Source organism: Nicotiana tabacum, chromosome 6, assembly GCF_000715075.1.
Source record: "Nicotiana tabacum cultivar K326 chromosome 6, ASM71507v2, whole genome shotgun sequence".
Lineage (NCBI taxonomy): Eukaryota > Viridiplantae > Streptophyta > Magnoliopsida > Solanales > Solanaceae > Nicotiana > Nicotiana tabacum.
Genome location: NC_134085.1, coordinates 51,926,199 through 51,949,025, shown reverse-complemented (window position 1 = coordinate 51,949,025; position 22,827 = coordinate 51,926,199). Strand labels below are relative to the sequence as shown.

At 40.5% G+C, this 22,827-nt stretch overlaps 1 protein-coding gene across 1 annotated transcript; it reads right to left on the bottom strand.

The window, feature by feature from the left end:
• Positions 1-20,877: 20,877 nt before the first annotated feature.
• On the bottom strand, positions 20,878-21,740 carry LOC107784105 (uncharacterized). The gene is made up of 3 exons (XM_075254376.1): positions 21,319-21,740; positions 21,181-21,234; positions 20,878-21,113 (listed from the first exon to the last, which is right to left on the bottom strand). The coding sequence occupies exons 1-3, from the start codon at positions 21,550-21,552 to the stop codon at positions 20,949-20,951; spliced, it is 453 nt and encodes a 150-aa protein (XP_075110477.1). The 5' UTR covers positions 21,553-21,740; the 3' UTR covers positions 20,878-20,948.
• Between the last annotated feature and the right edge of the window lie 1,087 nt (positions 21,741-22,827).

Below are 22,827 nucleotides of genomic sequence, written 5' to 3'. Positions count from 1 at the left end.
GACCAATGTGAACTCTTATGTAGTTTACAGACAATGTTTGGTTAAAATATCCTCTAAATTTATGTTTCTTTCTTTCAGTTTTTCTTTCAAAAAAACCTCCCTTCCTTTTAAAAAGAATCCCCTTCTTATAGCATAACCTCAGCACTTTACAGCCTGCTGGACAACTCAAAATTCCCCCCTCCCTGCTGTTTTTCCACTCAGCTATTTTAAATAAACAGACTCCCATCAAATCCCTGACAGCCCCTCTCTATTTTTGTTGTTAAAGTGTCCTAATCTCTTATTTATTTAGCCAAAGTATGGGCAGCAGGAATATAATCTGACAGCACATGCTGTCCAATTATTTTAATTCCTTAACAGCTGACCATACACATGCTGCCCACAATCTGAACCAAGTAAACATGGCATCCATTTAAGATCAAAGTCTGAACTGCCATTATAACCTACCCCCTAGATGTTTTTGATTCAAATTGAACAAAACCATTAGGCAATACAATTCAGTTCCTAATGGGATTCAAATACGATCACAACAGAAATAAACAACACGAATCAAGTTGTTACCATTAATGACTGAAACTAATTGACGACATACATCGACTCAACTATATTAATCGTAACACATAACAATCAGTCGTTCATATAAACAACACGTACAGAGTCCCGAATGACTTCAGACAACTTTGTTCAATCACTGGGAACCTATATGAATTAACTTATTTGACGACTAATCTAATTGACGATCATGTATATCACATAATACATTCAGAACACACACAGACAAACCAACGACCAAATAAAGGTCTTTGACAGAGATGGAAGAAATCCGAATGAAAAAATAACAAAAATAACAAACAAACACAACGAAACATGCTGACAGCTTAATTAGCAGTTGAATAAAACAAAAAGGAAAAGAAAAACTTACCGAAAAATGTCCAAACAGAATTGACCCAAATCTGACTCAACTTTGACCCCTTGAGGCCGAACAAACTTTAATCAGGGTGTTCTCACACGAGAACACCTTGATTAAGGTCTATTAGACCTCAAACCCTGTTAAGACTGGCCGGTTTCCAAGGCTATTCATGTTCTAGGGTTTGGATCTTTAGATCTGGTTTTTTAGGAGTTGTGGGTAGATTCGGACCAAACCAAGCGTGGTTTGGTCACGAGGGTGGTCATGGGGGTGTCTGGTACGAAGATTTTGAGGTTTGGTATAGGTCAGAGTTCCACTCGAATCTTCAAATGAAGATTCGAGATGAAGGAAGGTGATTCAAGGCTAGGGGGTAATAGATCCGTGTTCAGGACAGTAAGGGGGTCCTAGGGTGTTCAGGAGGTGGTCACCGGCGTTCATGCCGCCGGGTTCGGGTGGAAGGAAAACCAGGGCGGCTGCTAGGGTTTGGGGATTTCAGTGTTTGGTGAAGGAGATGAGTGAAGGGGGGTTCGGATAGGGGGCGTGGGGTGTGAGGGAAGGTTTATATACGAAGTAGAGGATTGGATCCGGGCCGTTAGATCAGATGATCTCAACGGCTTGGATCTGTTGGTGAGGGGTGAGACGAGGTCGTTTGGCATTAAAACGGGGTCGTTTGGATTTAAGTGAGGGGTTGGGTTGGACCGGCTAAACATGTCGGGTTACGGGTGCGGATGTGGACCGTTGGATGGGTGTGGTTGAACGGCTCAGATCAGACGCCTGATGCGGTGTTGTTTCGGGAGGTGCCTGGGCAGCTCATGTTTGGACTGGACTTGTGTGCCGGTTTGGGCCTATTTTTGTTTTATTTCTTGGGCCCAAACCGATTTTCATCACTTCTTTTCTTTTGTTTTTCCCTAATTTTAAAAAAAATGAAATAAAATGAAAAAATGAAATTAAAATAAACACAATGTAACACTTCAATACAATTATCACACCAAATTAAAATGTTTAAGTAAGTTAAATCACAACCTAGAACGAACGATGCATATATATATTCTTTTTGAATTTTCTTTCAACGACCGAATTACGGTTTGATTACCATGACAGACATAAGTTCTATTTTGATTGATAAGATCAAATGCAACATGGACCGAACCACAAATGACTAACAACACATGCCACGAAAAATCGAAAAATTGTACAGCGGAGTCATTTGTCACTATTTTTGTTTTCTTTTGGAGCGATTGTTCGTGAAGCAAAAATCACGTGCTTACATGTATATATATTGTTGTATATAGTATATATATTATATATCTAATACATATAAACTATATATATATATATATATATATATATATATATATATATATATATATATATATATATATAGCTTATATACTATATATACTATATCGATATCTATCTCTATAATATATATACTATATCAAATTTAAACACAAAATAAATTGCAAAGAAATATTCAAGGGAATGTCTTATAATTTTTATTATTACGACATTAACAAAAAATGGCAATATCTTTCTTAGACTTCCTCCCCCCAATGGAATGAGCACGACAAGGTAATAATACCACCATTAAAAGGAAAAAAAAACTAAGAAAGAAGTGCCAAAATACAAGTTACATATTAGTCTATGTTTTATCTCTAATAAATTTCATAAATCCTTCAAGGTCCGGAGGAATTTTCGTTGGTGGTGGAGGAAAAGAAACTTGTTCATCACCGCTTCCGGGTGAAGCAGCATCCTGCGCCAGTTCCGCTATCATTTCTTCATAAGCTTCGTCTATCTCCGGTAGTGATTCTGCAAGTCCAAAATTTCTTCTTTCCGAAAGGATCCAATCTCTGAAGAGTACTGATTTTTCCAAGCTCTCCCTCATAGACGCTCTATGATCACCGATTTGGAGTCTCGCTTGACTGAAAGCGCTCTCTGATGCCACTGTTGAAGCTTGAACACTTAAAATATCTCGAGCCATCCTTGGAAGAACCGGATAGTGTATTTGTTTGTCCTTCCACCATTCCAAAACATCAAAGGAGCCGTCGGGATTCTCTGATTCAAGTCCCTGCGACAAATAAACTTGAAGCTCATTTAGTTGTGAACTATCACCAATATTATCACCTTGAGAACCCCTGAACTCCGTCCAAAAACTAAGTGCTTTTAGGCCTGCAGTTCTTTTAGATGATTGCGAACTAGATAAAGTAGGAGTTGGAACATTGGTCTAGCATTATCTAAGGCAAGTTGATAAGTATTATTAATTGTTTGAGCATTTATTTTAATTGAGGCTTTTGCATCTCCAAGTGTAGCAAATCCCTCATCTGAAAGTGATAAAGCCTTATAAATTTTTATGTACCAAAAGTGAGGACCTCCTAATTTTATGGTAGGATTTAACATGGCAGCAACACCAAAAATAGGGGGGATAGGGAAAAAATACTTTTTAAACTTATCTTTCATAGAATTAATAACAAGTTGATAAATTACCCCACCCTCTGAAAATTGAGTAAACAAATTTGCAAGTGCTGCAATATAAACTAAACAGTTAGAAATAGTAGGATAATATTGCCCAGATAATTCATTTGTAGCAATATGGAATTGTTCTAAAAAGTCTACAAGCATTTTAACATTAGTCCAATCCTGATTTGTAAGGTGCTCATCGTCGCCATCATCATCACCACCAACACGAGCATTAAACTTTGCGTTTATTGGGTTTCTATATTCATATGCAACAACTAAACTTTCATACATGTAATTCCATCTAGTCAGACAAGGTTTAGGAACCTTTCATTCTCTAAGGCAAAATTCATCACATTTTTTAAAATATTCTCTAAGTCTACTTCTACAGTTTGAATAAAAAAGCCAATTAAGAGCCATTTTAACCTTTTCAATTTCCACATTTAAAATTTTCATACCATCACCGACGATTAAATGGTAAATATGACAAATACATCTAACATGAAAAATATTACTAAATGCAGGATTTAGTGTAGTTGTAAGCAAGCCTATAGCATTAGTGTTACTAGAAGCATTATCCATTGAAACTGACATTATTTTATCTCTAATGCAAAAATATCTACAACTATCTGCAACTGTGTTAGCAATAAACTTACCTGTGTGGCGTGAACTAATTATTCTATAAGCAATAATGTGCTTTTGCATTATCCAGTCCTCATCAATACAATGACTTGTAACAGTTAGATAATCACAGTCATTACCACTTCTACCAATATTAGTAGTAATAGCAATGCGACAATCTATATGAATAAATAAATAGCACAAATATTGTTCATATTCATGTTTATATTTATAAATATCGCTCCTTACGGTTGCGCGAGGCCATACTTTATAAGTAGGATTAAAAACTCTTCTAATATAATATACAAAGTGAAAGTTAGAAGGAAAATTATAGGGTAAGCACATCACAGTAACCATTTTTGCCAATTCTTCACGATCTTTATTTGGATCATAATATAAAATGTCATCGGTAACAGTGTTAATTCCCGGTTGAACTAGATTTGACCATGTACTAGGGTTAACCTCAGTATCTACACTTCTCCCCTCTTGCGCAGCTTTCATTTATAAATATCTAGCTTTATCTCTAGGGTATTTTTTTATGTGTCTAGTCAAAGTACCCGTACCGCTACAATCTCCAGTATATTTATGAGGCATCAAAGACCCACAAGTTTTACATTTAGCCTTATTTTGTTCTCTTAGTTGAGTAAAAAAATGCCAAACAAGAGATATTTCGGTCCGTTTAGAAGGTTGTCTATTAAAAGTAGGGGTTACTACAGGAGGGTCAGGTGGGGCATAATTTGGATTATTATCAGTTGAGTTATTAACAGGACTAGTAGGTGTATCATCTAAATTCGGTTGTGTTTCATCTAAATCATCATTTTCCTCATTATTTTCAAAGATAGTTTGATTAGGATAAGAACATTCATAACTTCATCATTTAATTGTTGACCTGGTGCAACATCATGGCAAAATTGACTATCGAAAAATTGAAAACAAGGGTTATCACTATCAAGAATAACAGGTGGAGGAGGACGGGTAACATGTCTGGGTTGGGGAGCCGGGGGAGGAGTAGTAACTTGGCGACTAGATTCACCAATTTTAGATTTTCCCTTACCCTTACCACCAAATATTTTTTCCAAAGAAAAGTCCATATTAATTATAATTATACAAACTAAAACAAACAAAACTATAATATTAGAACTTAAGAGTTGGAATGAGTTTACCGAATTGACGAACAACTTCTTGAAAATTGAATATCGTTGAAGACTTGAATAATTCAATTCACCAACTTCACAATTTTCACAAAATTGCAATAATAAAGTAAGCAATTATAGAAGAAAATTAGAGAGAGATTGAGAGAGATTGTGAGTAAAAATAAAAGAATGAGGGGGTATTTATAGTTGATAATAGGGAAAAAATGTAATTATAAAAAGTTTGGGGTTAAAACAAAGTTTGGGGGCCAAATGACTATTTCTTAAAAAGCCAAACAACTAAAATGGCAGGCCAACGACTAGGTTTAAACTTCTAACCGTTGGCCTTTTTTTTAAAAAAAATTCTTTTGAAAAATAACCGTTGGGCCCGTTAGGCCCAGTTGAACCGGCCTAGGCCCGCCTGCCGGTCCTGGGCTAAACGGTCCCGGGCTCGCGGTCTATTTTGGGAGGACCGGCCCATAGTGGGCTTTTAGGACTATTAGGGACCGGCCCGTTTGAACCGGCCCGTTTGTCCCGTTTGCTAGCGGTCCCGTGGCGGTCCCGGCCTGGGCCCGGCCCACAATACAGCCTTATGTAGATATAGGGATGTCATACTCTTCTTATCAGTCACACTTGGCCTATTTTACCCGTACTGAACTTAACTGTTGAGCCTAGAAGCATGTCTACTTTTCTGTATTGTTAAACTTTGTATTTTTACTATATTGTTTGAGCCCGTCACTGCTTTCCGACCACAGATTAGACTTGTTACTTATTGAGTTTGTTTTACTCACGCTAACACTTCGTGTGCAGAGCCTGGTTTTTCCGGGCACGAAGGTTTGCTCTCCTTCTCCATTGAAGAAGCATTATATTTATTTGCAGGTGTACCAGCATCAGATGTCAAAGGAGGGTCTTCAAAAAGTTATTCAGCAGGAACAAATAGATTCTGATATCCAGGTACTGTTTTGAAGTCTCTTATCTTTTCATACTCTTCTGCTGAAATGTGGTACCAATACGTGATTGCAGGGAAACTTTCTCTCGGTAGAAGACCTACGGGACTTGTTCACATTTCATGATAGTATGAGGTATGTTCCCGTGCGAACTTGCATTAGCTAGTGCATTAGAAGTCTCCAATACCTGCATGGCTCAAGTATTTTTTTCAGTTGTTACAGTGAAGTTGGGCATTCCATAGCGTGGAAGTGAAGAGGACTCCAACCCCCCCTTCTACTTTAGCATCTGAGAATGTTGGACATTGAATTTGGGTCGCGGGTCGCCCATATGGACTGACCTGGCCTGTTTTTGAAAGGAGAAATAATTAAGGGAAGTTACCTAGGGAAGGTATAGCTCCTAAAATAAAACTACCACACGTTGAGAAGTAAGGGAGAGCGTGGGAATCAACGTGGGTTAGTTTTTCACGATAGTTTTATTTTTCTCTGAGAACTTCTCCTCTCTATAAATCAATGCTCCCCTTCTTCAGAGAAGAACACAAGGTGATAATCTCCCTACAAAGATACAAACACAGTAAAAGAAAGGAAAAAGGTATTTAGTTCGTGAACAAGAATTTCGTTTCCAGGAGAGACGAAATCAGATTTGGGGTAATTCTTTTTGGTGGTGAGTTCAACGGTTTCCGCTGCATCAAGAAGGTACATAATTCGTTGTTCTCTCCCCTCGGTTTAATCCAATAACGACATCAGAGCTGGCGTTGTATTTTTTTTTGAATTGCCTCGTAGAGAGATACTGCCTCGAAGAGTATTAATTTTTCTATATGCTAAAAGATACTGCCTTGACAATGTGTTATGGTAAAACCCAATTTCGTTTCTATCAACAAGACGTGTGCTTTGGTGTTTGGTGTTTGTTACCAACTGTGACTGAAAATAGATGTGTGCTTTGGTGTTTGTGTTTGTTACCAACTGTGACTGGAGAATGTTAAAGCGTACAAGTTTTTTGATACTCAGAAGATTTTAAAGTATTGTCGTACTTTTTTTTTTTCTGTAGAAAAGCTTGAATTTTATTCTGCAGAAAGCTTGCGAGTCCGGAACCAAAATGTTGTTCGTTTGGACAAGTAACACCTTAATAGGTGTAAAAAATGACATTTTTATATATAGCGCCCAAATACTGGGCATTATATATTAAAGTAAACTGTGCCGTTAATGTATAACACCCAGTATTTGGACGCTATATATAAAAAGCTAACACTAACAGGTATAGCGCCCAAATACCCGGCGCTATACATAAAACTTTATGTATAGCGTCCAGTATTTGGGCGCTATATACCTTTTTCGTGGCCCCACCAATAATTCCTGACTTCAATAATTCAAAAGTGTATAGTGCCCACTTTTTGGGCGCTATATATAAAAAAAAAAATTCCCGGCTAGCCATTTCTTATATAAAGAGGTTAAGATTGTATAGAAATTCATTCAAAAGGTGTATAGCATAGAAATTTTCCAGCTAGCCATTTCCATACTCTTGTTGAAACGTTTATTGTTGTTAAATTCTCCAACATTTTTTCGTTATGTCTGAAGAGCGTAGAATAAGAGTTTCATTATATTGGAGGGGTGAGGTTGTGATGGAGAATAACTCCGTGGGCTACAGTTTACCTGCTCAGTGTCATGTTAAATTGCCACTTACAATGGAGTACGATAAATTGATATCGTTGTTATGCAAAAAAATGAGTGTGAGAAAACGTTCAGTAATACTTAAAGTAATCGGAAGATATCCATATTCCATCACTCCGCAATGGGTTGCTTTTTACTCAGAGTTTAACATCGAAGATGATGAAACTTTGAGTGATTTTCTGAGGACTCCGGATGAATGCCGGAAATTTCTTGTAATCACAATGTTGGAGATGTACGTGAAGGTCGAAGACGTTCCAAAAAACGAGGTTGTGCGTAGTAGAGATAACCCCCAGTCATCGGGTGATTATTCTGGAGCAGTTTTTGCCGGACAGGTTCCGGATGAAAGAGTTTTCCTTGTTTAAACTTATCACCGCCGGCGAATGAGCAGCGAGAAAATAATTTATACCCTGCTTTCCATAATTCACAAGACGAGTGGTGAACTTTAATTTTTATTTGTGTTAATTATGTATATTTTTGGTGTATTGAATTTGTATTAATGCTCATATATTTAATAGGGGTACCGGCCGGATACGAATTTTACAAATGGCCTATCCGGTAGTCATCACCTAATTGAAAACATCCATCATGGAATTTCATCACATTAAGACTTGTAAGTGAAGTGATATAGCCATATGGAAAGTATTTATTAATTCAGTAGCTTATATTTTGTTGGTTGTGCAGTGAAAACGAGTAAATTGAACCACCCGTACTCACTCAATTGACCGAAAACGACGTATTACATCAGGATCTGGCAGATGCACAGAGTGAGGAACAGAACAGTGATTACGATAACAATGCCGATGAATCCGGAGACGAGACACCCTTTTTCGTGAGGATGGTGATGAGCAGGATGAGGAGGAAGGACCTGATTTGAAGAGAGACCCCCCCCCTAGACGAAGAGTGTACGAGTCTGAAGTGCCGTTTCATTCAAGGGAGATTCCTTACATTGATAACTTGCCAACCGTGCCGGATGTGGAAGCTCTCACAAGGGATTTTGATGAAATCCGGACAGCAATGTGGGATGAGTCTAGACCAACGGTGCTTGCAAAGGGGATGCTTTTTCCTGATAAAGCGCGCGTAAGCAGGGCTTGTAAAATGCACAACATAAAAGAGTGTCGTGAGATGCAGGTATGGGAGTCAAGTCTGATGGTATACAAGGCTATTTGCCGTAGGTGGTTTTGGCCATGTAATTGGATGTTGCGTGCGACCAAGAAGAAGACAGGTATGTGGAAAGTGAGTAAATACATTCTCACCCACACATGCGAAATGGACACATTCAACGGGAATCACTTCAACTTGGATATTGACTTGATTTCTCTTGTACTTATTCCGCACCTCGAAATGTCCATAAGGTATAAAATCAAAGAGTGTATTACATCAATCCACCAGGAATATGGCCATACCATTACGAAAAGAAAGGCATTTCTTGAGCGCAAACGAGCGTTTAAAATTGTTTACGGTAATTGGGATAAGTCATTTGCATCTCTGCCAAAGTACATGGCTGCACTGCAGCACTTTAACCCCGGGACAATTGTTGAATGGAAGCTTGAGCGGAGTCCGGGAACACCAAAATACATATTCAATTACGTGTTCAGGGCATTTAAGCCAGCAATTGATGGTTTTTCACATTGCCAGCCCGTAATATCCATAGACGGAACTCATGTATATGGAAAGTACGATATCAAGCTATTGATAGCCGTGGCAGTGGATGCTAATGGACAGATATTTCCTCTAGCTTTTGTTGTTTGTGCCAATGAAAGCTGTAACGACCCGACCGGTCGTTTTGAGCTTTTGCACTTTGATCACTAGCTCTCGGTCATGACTTGCCCCGTGTGATATATTATGACTTATGTAAATCGTTGGTTTTGGTTTTTAGGGTAATCGGAATGAATTTGGGAGAACAGTTCTCAATTTAAAGCTCTAAATTTGAAAGGTTTGACCAAGATTTGACTTGTTTGTATATGATCTCGGATCGGGATTTTTATGAGTTAGTTAGCTCCTTTAGGTGATTTGGGACTTAGTAGCATGATCGGAATGCATTTTGGAATTCCATGGAAGGTTTAGGCTTGAATTGGTGAAATTGAGATTTCGACGTTTTTCGGTCGATTGTTGAGATTTTGATATAGAGGTCGGAATGAAACTCCGACAGTTGCAGTAGCTTCGTTGTGTCATTTTGGATGTGTGTGTAAAATTTCAGGTCATTCGGACGTGGTTTGGTTGGGGTTTTTTATCAAAATCGTATTTAAGAAGATTTTAGGAACTTAGGCTTGAATCCGATGTGTTTTGAGCGATTTGATGTTGTTTGAGGTGTTTTGATGATTGGAACAAGTTTGAATAAGGTTTTAGGACGTTTTGGTGCCTTTGGTTGAGGTCCCGGGGGCCTCGGGTGAGTTTCGGGTGGTCAATCGGACCATTTTGGAGTTTGGAAAATTGTAGATTTGTGTTCCAGCAGTTGCAGGTATTTTGGCCTTTGCGTTCGCGAAGGGGAGCTCGCGTTCGCGAAGGGCCGGGTTTCGTAAGCTTCGCGTTCGCGAGGGTCCATTCCGCTTTTGCGAAGGCTTGTGAGGGGATTGCATCGCGTTCGCGAGTGAGTATACGCGATCGCGAAGGAGGTTTTGCGTCTGATGGGTCCGAGGTCAGTTATTCATCGCGTTCGCGAAGGTCAAGGCGGAGGAAGCATCGCGTTTGCAACTGGCGTGTCGCGTTCGCGTAAGGTAAAAGTTGTTCAACATAAATTTGTGCTACGCGAACGCGAGAGGTTGATCGCGTTCGCGAAGAAGGAAAGTCAGGCCTGGAAAGAATGTGTTAAGTCATCTTGTCCGCGATTTTGGGTCTATTTTCACCCATAGCTGCTCGTTTTTTGAAGATTTTTGAAGGAGATTAACGAGGGATTCAAGGGAAATCGATTGGAGGTAAGAATTTCGAACCTAAAACTCGATTATATTATGAAACCTACCTAAAAAATCATGTAATTTAAGCTAAAAATGGAAGAACTAGGGCTTGGAATTTTGGAATTATAATTGGGGATTTAGAAGACCATTTGGGGTCGGATTTGAGAACTTTTGGTATGTATGAACTCATGGGGAGATAAGGAACTTGTTGATGTAAAATTTTCTGAGTTTCGAGAAGTGGGCCCAGGGCTCTGGTTTTGCTAATTTCTGGATTTTTGGTATTTTTCGATTGTTTTCGATTGGGCTTTGTTCCCTTGGCATATTGTGATGTATTCGTTCTGATTTGGATAGATTCGACCCGTGTGGAGGCTGATTTGAGGGGCAAAGGCACCGCGAGCTAGAGATTTAGCTGGTTCGAGGTAAGTAATGATTGTAAATGCTGTTATGAGGGTTTGAAACCCCGGATTACACATCGTTGTGTTACTTTGAGGTGACGCACACGCTAGATGACGAGCGTGGAGTTGTGCACCGTTGGGGATTGTGACTTGGTTCGTCCCGTATGATTGTTAAGTCGCGTATTTGATTTGAAATCTTATGATGTTCCATATTCTAGAGATTGTTATTATATGTTTGGGTTGTATGTCATGCTTGGGGCTTTGTACCGACCTGCTGAGACGCTTAGGGTCACTTTCACTATTTCCCTCACTCTATTTGTTTGAAAGCATATTCTCAATCATGTTTTACATGTTTGTTGTTTAAATTTAGTTTATCACTCTATTTCTTAAAAATATGAAAACTGTTTGGGTTGAGTTCCCTGTGTTACTGATGGTCCAAGTGATCGTGAGGTTGATGACTGAGATAGACCGAGAGTCTGATTGTAAGGTTAATGACTGAGAGAGGCTGATGGCTTGGTTGTGAGGATTATATAGTTATGGATCGGGCTGCACGCCACAACAATATATATATATATATATATATGGACCGGGCTGCACGCGCAGTGATATTTATATGGATCGGGCTGCATGCCGTAGCGATATATATATTGGATCAGACTACGCGCCGCAGCGATATAGCGCTTGGGCTGTAGGAGCCCCTCCGGAGTTTGCACACCCCCAGTGAGCGCCGTCGACGAGATATATGGATCGGGCTGCACGCCGCAGCGATACATGGATCGGGCTGCACGCCGCAGCGGTTACTATATGGTACCTATTGAGCATGAGTGCTAAGTGTGAGTGCTAATTGGTAAGAGTTGAGTCACGAGTGACTGAGAGGCTAGCCCGAGGGGCGATAGATATATACATGCACATGAGTGATACTTGCCTGAAGGGCCTGTTTATGAACTTATTGATTTTTCACTCCTCTTAAGAATGAGTTTCTATCGAATATGTTGATTTATTGACTGTTTTCGCTCATCTTTATATTGATCCTTTGTCGAAGTGTTGAACAAATGTTTTAAAAACAACTTTCATTTAAGCTGGGGTTTATGAGATGTTCAGAATTTGATCACTGATTTGACATCGGTTATTTCCCCTAAAATTTTCAAGTTATGAGGTGTTTATGATTACTGTTTTGTCCGATGGGCTGTTTTACGAACTATGTTTTGCCCGAGAGGCCGATTATGGTTTTAATCTCTTTTATTATAAATGGTATTGAACCCCTACTGAAACTGTCGGAAAGCATTTTCAAATGATTTTTACCAAAAGGCTGGATTTAATGAGACGATCGACTCGTATTCTGATTTGGAAGCCCGTTGTGCTTATTGAGTTTATCATAGATGTGGATTCATTTTTTCATACTGCTTAGTCTTTATTTACTCTTATTACTTACTGGGTTGGAGTATTCACATTACTCCCTGCACCTCGTGTGCAGATTCAGGTATTTCGGAACCCGGTAGCGGGTGTTGATTGCTCAGACTCGGAGTCATCGAAGTTAGCAAGGTGGCTGCACGACGTTCGCAGCACTGCTTTCTTTCTCTCATTTCATTACTGTACTTAGTACACTTTTGACTATTTTTGTTGTATTCAGATCTTGGTAGATGCTCATGACTAGTGACACCCCGATGTCAGGCTTGTATGTTATTTCTGCACTGTTCATTCAGACTTATGTTATGAGATATTGTTTAATTAAAGGCTTAAAAATGACTCTTAATGATTAGAGGGTTAATATGGGTGTTGGGTCGGTTGGCCTTGTCTACACGAGAGGCGCCATCAAGATCGGGTCGGTTGGGGTCGTGACAAGTTGGTATTAGAGCCTAGGTTACATAGGTCTCACGAGTCATGAGCAGGTTTAGTAAAGTCTCGTGGATCGGTACAGAGACTTCTGTATTTATCCTCGAGAGGCTGTAGAACCTTTTGGATCGGTACAGAGACTTCTGTATTTATCCTCGAGAGGCTGTAGAACCTTTAGGAAAAACTTCACATTCTTGGAATTCTTATCGTGCGTCTTTGGTTCAGCTTGAAAAGTAACTCTTTGAATTTCTTCCATGCATTCATATGCGTGCATGAGCGCTCAGTATCAGATATGCATGATGGCTTGTGAGTCCCCGATCGGGGGGCGAGATGTGATCTCTGTGAGTTGATGTGGGGCCAGTCTGGTGGACTTGAGGCCGAATCTTTGCCTATGGCTTGAGCACCGAGGTACTGATGGTGTGAGCAAATGTTTTTGAATTTATATGTTCGGTATTGTCCCTATTAGTAGGAGCGACGGCTGGATGGCTATGTGATGAGCATGTTAGTATTGCGAGACGTATCCATATGATTTAGAAGCGACGAGAAAGGTCTGTTGGAGGATAGAAGAACTATTAGGTGTTTGAATTCCATCTTGGTTCGAGGTATAGCCCCGAGTTATGGGTGCATGAAGAATCTTTTCATGTTTCCTAGTTAGGAGTGAAGTAAATTTCATGTTGCGATATGAGTTCGGACTCAGGAAGACTAAGTGACTGCGTAAAGTTTACGACGATGGAAGGTATATGGGAATGTTAGTTTGAGGCAAATCAGGTGGGTTATCACCTGCGAAGTGTTTGGAAGTTGTGCGATCTTTATGCTGTCTATTAGAAGATCTCATTTACAAGTGAAACATATGTGTGATTTTAATTTGGGTCGCTTAAGAGAGTGGGTTTAATTGTTACGAGAGTAAATGCGAGATTTGCAGAAGATTTAAAGTATTAGATAATCTATGTTTTTGCAAGATTACAAAGGATTTGAGTTTAATCTCACTATGGTATTATGGCATCAATAGAGTATATGTGTTACGAGATATTGAGTGTGTTTTGATCTATGGCTTCGAGCCAAGTGGGGGAGTCTACTGTTGATTTATTGATTGCACGGTTATATGCTATGTTGGTTCCAGCTTGAGGCGCACTGGTGAATCAGTTATGGCTTACGGAGACTGAGACCGAGGATGTCTCGAGTAAAGGAAAATTTTGACAGAGGTTATGTCATGCTTCATAGGTGCATGGGAATCTCAAAGTGCCTTGAGCTGTTGTGGTAATGGATGCTCGGTGAATAGAGCAGGAAGTGGTTTGGTTGTTCTAGGACGAGGTTACACCCTGCGGTGTCGGTGTGCTATTGAGGCACGGGTAATTCTATTCATTTGATCAGGTTAATTGTAGTTTGAATAGAGTGAATGACTCTCGAGAATAGTTCTAATGTGTTCAAGATTTTACATATAATAATTGGGTATTTTTAAAGTTGTATATATGGTTAGAAACTGAGTTTTCATTAGAAGATGTCGAGACTTGTGGTATTTTCTTTATAAATTATGAGATTCTATATATCAGTACCAGAAAGGTAAAGGTAACAGATTTAGATTTGCAGGAAGTCTCTTCAGAGCAAAGTACTTTGATCGCGGTGCTCGTGGGAATATCTGAGGAAGTATTCAGCGGCTTATGAGCCTTAGACGGTGTGGCTTTATGCTTGTGTCCCGTGTGATAAGTCTGGGTTGAGGAATTGTGATGTTATAGCAAGAATGAGTATCAAGTTGAAGGTAAATCAGAAGGAAATTCGGATAGATGGGATAGCTTGGCAGTAGGCCGAGTTGGTATGGTAAGGATACGATTAGTTCTTTGGATTCTTGCAAGGTAATGAGTTTCTACAGGTGTTTTTCGGCAATTCTCTTGGGTTTTAGTGATCTGCATAGCTCAATTGAGTTAGAAGGATTCAGTCCTGGCAAGTCTGGTTTGTGCAAGGGGAACTCGGAGAGTTCTTGATGGTTTCGACCTCGGTTGGAAATGTATATTTTCTATGGGCATGAGGAGCATGGTATGTATAGTGATTTTCTTCTAGATGGGAACAATGATAAGTTCTTGGCTGGTTGAGTACATAGTTGCTTGTGGCTCGGAAGAGATACAAAGTTCTTGTGGTTATCCTAGAATGGAACGGTTTATGCGGTAGGTTGTGTAGGAGTGAGATTGGCATGTGTAAGGTCACAATTTAGATTTGAAAGGAAGGTCATAAATTCTTAGGCGGCACGGGCAGTTCAGATAAATTGAAGAAATGATCTTTAGATGATTAAGGAAATGGTAATGCTAATTGAGGTGATTGGACGAGGGTATATGATTCAAAGAGAGGCAATGTGATTAAGTTGATGGTACTTTGGTAGTATTACAGCACTTGTTGTCAGATCGGCTGCTAATATTCGAGTTTGCTTGGCAGCACAGAAGAATCTTAGAATATCTCTCGTGGAATGATTGAGTACTAGAGGTGAGTTATATATGCGAGTGGCGGAATTGGGATCAGATATGGTTCTTCGTGTGTTTTATGGATTTGGAGACTAGAAGTTCTCATACACAGGTTAGCTCGTGGTTGTGGATGGCAAAATATGGGTAAGTTAGTTAGATGTTAGTATGTGCTATGATTCAGTCATTGTGAACCTTCGAAGGATTATTTATCTATTGTGGGTAACTAGAGTTGATGTGTGGTCTATTGGTAGACCTATATGGATATGTGTCCGACATCAAGATGGCCTTGTTGACTTCGAGTTGTTGTAGGCGAGGGATGTGTTGATTCGGTTGTTATTGAGCTTATTGGTAATCTGGGGAGATCTATGAGTTACATTTCTGTGTTGCGAGACGTTATGATCTGTTGGTTATAGGCATCTATGGTACGGCTCTATTGGAGTTTCATAGTGGAAGTCGAGCGGGAAGAGTAATTGGGTGTTTCTCGGTGAATGGCATATCAGTTATGTCCTATCGGGTTTGCGTGGTGTATGTTATTTGTTTCACCGTGGGTGTAATGATTTGTTTTGGCTTCAACATCAAATTGTGCGTGGTTGTCGATTTCGAGCACAGTGGCTCGAGGAGTTTTATGTGGAGTAGTGTTTGGATAGGATCATGCATTGCAGCGAAGCTATGTGGAGTTATGACCTTGCGGGTTAGATTCATGTGTTCTATTTCTATGATGAGAGACGGGTTCTCAGCCTTGCGCTGTGATGGTACTGGTGATCTTGAGGGACAACTCTTTCATTTGAGTTATTTTCATAATTTGAGTATGTTCGGACTGTTGCTTATTGGTGCGCGTTTTGCGCCAGTTGAGGCTTAGGACTGTATTGATCTGTCATCTCACCAGAGTAGTGTGTTGGATCAGAGGAGATCGTTGGGATCATTAATGAATACGAATGGATTCGATTTCAGCATGTTAGAAGGATAATATCGAGGTTCGGCTCAGAAATTTGCTATGGTCTTTGCCAAAGGAGAAGGGGCTTCATGAATGGTTGATCTGAGAAACGGTTATGGCCTTTCATTGGCAGTATATGAAAGTGTTGGAATGAGACTTAAGTGGATAAGAGGTTTTCTACCAGTATTCAGTTATTGTGTGCAGCTGTTGTGAATGAAAGTTATCGCTACATGTGCTTGAGTTATGTGGTATATCATATAATTACACCTGAGGTTGCAAGCACGGGTTATTACAGCTGGTTCGGGCCTATTTAGAGTATAGATGTGGGGTTGTGATCGTATTGATGGTTTCAGAAGTGGAAATGTGGTTCTATGGTTTATAGGCTAGATTAGGATTGTGTAATTTCAGTTACAAGGTGTTATCGGACCTATGTGAGATAGGGTGACGTGGGATCACCCCCGGGTATGTGCATGGTAAGGTTATTCAGCGATTGGTTGGCTTTTGGAACAACTCTTGGCACGTTCGAGGACGAATGTATGTTTAAGTGGGGAGGATGTAACAACCCGACCGGTCGTTTTGAGCTTTTGCACTTTGATCGCTAGCTTTCGGGCATGACTTGCCCCATGTGATGTATTATGACTTATGTAAATCGTTGATTTTGGTTTTCAGGGTAATCGGAATGAATTTGGGAGAACAGTTCTCAATTTAAAGCTCTAAATTTGTAGGTTTAACCAAGATTTGACTTATTTTGTATATGATCTCGGATCGGGATTTTTATGAGTTAGTTAGCTCCGTTAGGTGATTTGGGACTTAGGAGCGTGATTGGAATGCATTTTGGAAGTCCGTGGAAGGTTTAGGCTTGAATTGGCGAAATTGAGATTTCGGCGTTTTCCGGTCGATAGGTGAGATTTTGATATAGAGGTCGGAATGAAATTCCGACAGTTGCAGTAGCTTCGTTGTGTCATTTGGGATGTGTGTGTAAAATTTCAGGTTATTCGGACGTAGTTTGGTTGGGTTTTTTATCAAAATCGTATTTCGGAAGATTTTAGGAACTTAGAATCCGATGTGTTTTGAGAGATTTGATGTTGTTTGAGGTGTTTTGATGATTGGAACAAGTTTGAATAAGGTTTTAGGATGTGTTGGTGCCTTTGGTTGAGGTCCCGGGGGCCTCGGGTGAGTTTCGGGTGGTCAATCAGACCATTTTGGAGTTTGGAAAATTCCAGATTTTTGTTCCAGCAGTTGCAGGTATTTTGGCCTTCGCGTTCGCGAAGGGGAGCTCGCATTCGCGAAGGGCCGGGTTTCGTAATATTCGCATTTGTGAGGGTCGAGGCCGAGTTCGCGAAGGCTTGTGAGGGGATTGCATCGCGTTTGCGAGTGAGTATACGCGATCGCGAAGGAGGTTTTGGGTTTGATGGGTCTGAGGTCAGTTATTCATCTCGTTTGCGAAGGTCAAGGCGGAGGAAGCATCGCGTTCACGACTGGCGTGTCGCGTTCGCGTAAGGTAAAAGTTGGTCAACGTAAATTTGTGCTACGTGAACGCGAGAGGTTGACCGCGTTCGCGAAGAAGGAAAGTCAGGCCTAGGCAGAATGTTTTAAGTCGTCTTGTCCGCGATTTTGGGTCTATTTTCACCCATAGATGCTCGTTTTTGAAGATTTTTGAAGGAGATTAACGAGGGATTCAAGGGAAATCGATTGGAGGTAAGAATTTCGAACCTAAAACTCGATTATATTGTGAAACCCACCTAAAATATCATGGAATTTAAGCTAAAAATGGAAGAACTAGGGCTTGAAATTTTGGAATTCTAATTGGGGATTTTGAAGACCATTTTGGGTCGAATTTGAGAACTTTTGGTATGTATGAACTCGTGGGGAGATAAGGAACCCGTTGATTTGAAATTTTTTGAGTTTCGAGAAGTGGTCCCACGGCTCGGGTTTTGCTAATTTTGGGATTTTTGGTATTTTTCGAGTGTTTTCACTTGGGCTTTGTTCCCTTGACATATTGTGACATTTTCGTTTTGATTTTTGATAGATTCGACGCGCGGGAGGCCGATTTGAGGGGCAAAGGCATCACGAGCTAGAGATTTAGCCGGTTTGAGGTATGTAATGATTGTAAATGCTGTTCTGAGAGTTTGAAACCCCAGATTACACATCGTTGTGTTACTTTGAGGTGACGCACATGCTAGATGACGAGCGTGGAGTTGTGCATCATTGGGGATTGTTACTTGGTCCGTCTCGTATGACTGTTAAGTCGCGTATTTGATTTGAAATCTTATGATGTTCCATATTCTAGAGATTGATATTATATGTTTGGGCTGTATGCCATGCTTGGGGCCTTGTGCCGACCTGCTGAGACGCTTAGGGTCACTTTCACTATTTCCCTCACTCTATTTGTTTGAAAGCATATTCTCAATCATGTTTTACATGTTTGTTGTTTAAATCTAGTTTATCACTCTATTTCTTAAAAATATGAAAACTGTTTGGGCTGAGTTCCCTGTGTTACTGATGGTCCAAGTGATCGTGAGGTTGATGACTGAGATAGACCGAGAGTCTGATTGTAAGGTTAATGACTGAGAGAGGCCGATGGCCTGGTTGTGAGGATTATATAGTTATGGATCGGGCTGCACGCCGCAGCAATATATATATGTACATGGACCGGGCTGCATGCCGCAACGATATTTATATGGATCGGGCTGCATGCCGTAGCGATATATATATTGGATCGGGTTGTGCACCACAGCAATATAACACTTGGGTTGTAGGAGCCCCTCCGGATTTTGCACACCCCCAGTGAGCGCCGTCGATGAGATATATGGATCGGGCTGCACGCCGCAGTGATATATGGATCGGGCTGCACGCCGCAGTGGTTACTATATGGTACCTATTGAGCGTGAGTGCTGATTGGTAAGAGTTGAGTCATGAGTGACTGAGAGGCTAGCCCGAGGGGTGATAGATATATACATGCACATGAGTGATACTTGCCTAAAAGGCCTGTTTATGAACTTATTGATTTTTCACTCCTCTTAAGAATGAGTTTCTATCGAATATGTTGATTTATTGACTGTTTTCACTCATCTTTATATTGAGCCTCTGTCGAAGTGTTGAACAAATATTTTAAAAACAACTTTCATTTAAGCTGGGGTTTATGAGATGTTCAGAATTTGATCACTGATTTGACATCGGTTATTTCCACTAAAACTTTCAAGTTATGATGTGTTTATGATTACTGTTTTGCCCAAGGGGCTGTTTTACGAACTATGTTTTGCCCGAGAGGCCGATTATGGTTTTCATCTCTTTTATTATAAACAGTATTGAACCCCTACTGAAATTGTCAGAAAGCATTTTCAAATGATTTTTACCAAAAGGCTGGATTTAAATGAGACGATCGACTCGTATTCTGATTTGGAAGCCCCTTATGCTTATTGAGTTTATCATAGATGTGGATTCATTATTTCATACTGCTCAGTCTTTATTACTCTTATTACTTACTGGGTTGGAGTACTCACATTACTCCCTGCACCTCGTGTGTAAATTCAGGTATTTCGGAACCCGGTAGTGGGTATTGATTGCTCAGACGCGGAGTCATCAAAGTTAGCAAGGTGGTTGCACGACGTTCGCAGCACTGCTTTCTTCCTCTCATTTTCATTACTGTACTTAGTACACTTTTGACTATTTTTGTCGTATTCAGACCTTGGTAGATGCTCATGACTAGTGACACCCCGATGTCGGGCTTGTATGTTATTTTTGCACTGTTCATTCAGACTTATGTTATGAGATATTGTTTAATTAAAGGCATAAAAATGACTCTTAATGATTAAAGGGTTAATATGGGTGTTGTGTCGGCTGGTCTTGTCTACACGAGAGGCGCCATCACGACCGGGCTGGTTGGGGTCGTGACAAAAGCACAAAGACGTGGACGCTGTTTTTGAACCACCTGAAAGAGCACGTTGTCAAACAACATTCAGGTATTTGTCTAATATTTAATCGGCACGGTGGTATATTAAGTTCTGTGGAGAACTTGCCTGCATGGCAAGAACCTTATGCATACCACCGTTACTGTGTGAGGCACTTTAAGGCCAATTTCCAGAAGGCACATCCCAACAAGGATCTACATGATTTGATGTGGATGGCAGTAACAGACCACCAACAGCATAAATTCCGGAGGCATATGGATTCTATCAGGCAAGAAGACGAGGTAGCCTATTGTTGGTTAATGTGACATCACCCGAAAAGTTGTCTTGTCAACACTATGTTATGTGTGTGTTGTCTTGTCGAACTGAAAAAGCTGACCAGCTGACATAAAGTTGTCTTTTCAACATCATGATATTTAACACGCAAAATATAACGCCATTAGATAGTACGTTATGTATTTAGCGCGGTTGAACACTATGTTATGTGTGTGGTTAGAGCAGAGAATAAATGGCAACCGGGGCTAAACATTGGCATGTATGTGTTTAGTGTATTTTTCATATTTCATGTATTTTTATTATGTTGGCCTGCTATGTTTGTGTTTGAGCTTGTGTTTGTACTGTAGTAATATTTTCCTTGTTTGTTGTACTAAATTTTATTTTAATTGAAGTGGAAGTTAAGTTTAAGTGCTTGTGTTGTTATATGAAACTATCAAACGAATGGGGATCTAAAAAGAGTAATGGGCATATTCGATTAAATATTGTTGTTAATGTATACAAAAATATTATTTACACCAAATAAAAAAAAGGAAGGCCGAATCAATGTGTCACGCATCCGGTGTGTCTCAATGCAGTCGCTAGCCTGAGCTGCATCCCCTCCCGCCTGGGTGCACTATCATGATTATCATCATCAAGTCGTCTCCTTATAGCCAGATGCGGCGCAGGATGACATGTATCGGTGGTGCTGTCAGGTCCAATAGAAGGCTACATAATATATGAAACTTAGTATAGAAAACTACATAACAATTCACAATAATTTATATTGTCTTACCATCATCGTGTCTGGATCCTGAATGTAGTCATCTGTCGCAGCATCGCATGAAGCCTTAAAAAGGAAATTAATAAAGTTAAAGGAAATAAATAAGTTACAATTAAAACAAATTTAAATTCAATACTAATAAACTCATACCTGCGCATGTGATGTGGAGCCATAACTCAGTTGGCGCCCACTATAAAAATCTCGGGTCGGTCGATCCTTAATAGTGGTAAACGGGCCTAGGAAGTATCTACCCCAATCCACTCCTTGAATATACGAGCCCGTGATCAATAATTGACTCGATGGGGTCACCTGCGATGGCACTGGAGTGCGATAAATTCCAAGACTGTAAAACGGCATGTCCGTCTCATGCATGCCACCTGCCATATCAGCAGCAACATCATCAGCAGGAGCCTCAACGCCCCCTTGCTGGGGACCACCTCTTCTCCGCCCACGACCACGTCGCCCGGCACCACCAACTCGTCGGGCACGTCTAGCTCGTGGGATACCACGACCTCGCTGGTACTGTGCTGGGTCTATATATTCAGCCTCGTGTGCCAAACGCTGATCCGATCGGGCTCGCTACAGTGTCTGGGCAGCCACATCCATGAATCGACTACTATACTCCTGCATGACCACAGGATCGTGGACATGACTCTGCATCTGCTGCCCCATATGATAGACGGTATGCAATCCAATCGCCTGCACAAAGTAAAAAATATAAACTACATATTTGGCACTAAATTACAGGTATATAAATAATAATAACAGAAAACATACCAGGGCCTCGTGTCTCCCGGCGTATGGGACGTACCGACCGTGTGCCTGATGAACTGGGTTCCCGATAAAAAATCGGGAAACAGTGCGGTACCACGCCATATAACGTTGAATAGGAAAGTGTTGCGGAGGTGGGGTCAAGTCCCCTCGCCTGTCCCAAGTACCCAACTGCTCGTCAAGCCATGCCATAAATGTGTCGTCCGTCCTGGACCGATCATCCTTCTCATAATGTAAAGCAAGCCATGCAGGCGGACTCGGTATAGGCTGCGACGGGCCAAACTGAAAAAATACCCGCTCGGAGGCATGATGCTCGACAATATCGAGGCATATGAGCGGGACAGAAGCCCTCCAAATATGTCGGCCGAACGTGCAATACGCTGGCAGGGTACCTATCACCTCATCGTTGTACGACGTTCAGATGAACTATCAAATAAGAACACAAACCTTTAGTATGCGCAACACTAAGTTAATCTATAACAGGTAAGTTTAGTTAGATATTCACCTGTGCGTCCTCCAGCAGATCCAACACATCCCTGCAAGGGGGAGATTATGATGGGCATCATACTCTCGTGCAAGAGTACGACGCATAACCCACCTAAAGGCTAGAGGGAGATGCAGAATTTCTACATTAGCTGGTAGTTGTGGTAGAGGTGGCTGAAACTGCAGAAATCGCTCTCAGGCCCAAACCTAACATACAAAGTTGACGTAAAGTATAAGATTAACTATAACTAGGTAGAATTGTAACTAATGGACATATTATTTGAATATGTTGTCACCTGTAGAAGCGGCAGAAAGCCACCAACATCTCTCTGTATGCCGATGCAAGCCCAACACATCTGTTTGTACAAATATGATATGACAGCACCACCTCAGCTGTAGATGGTT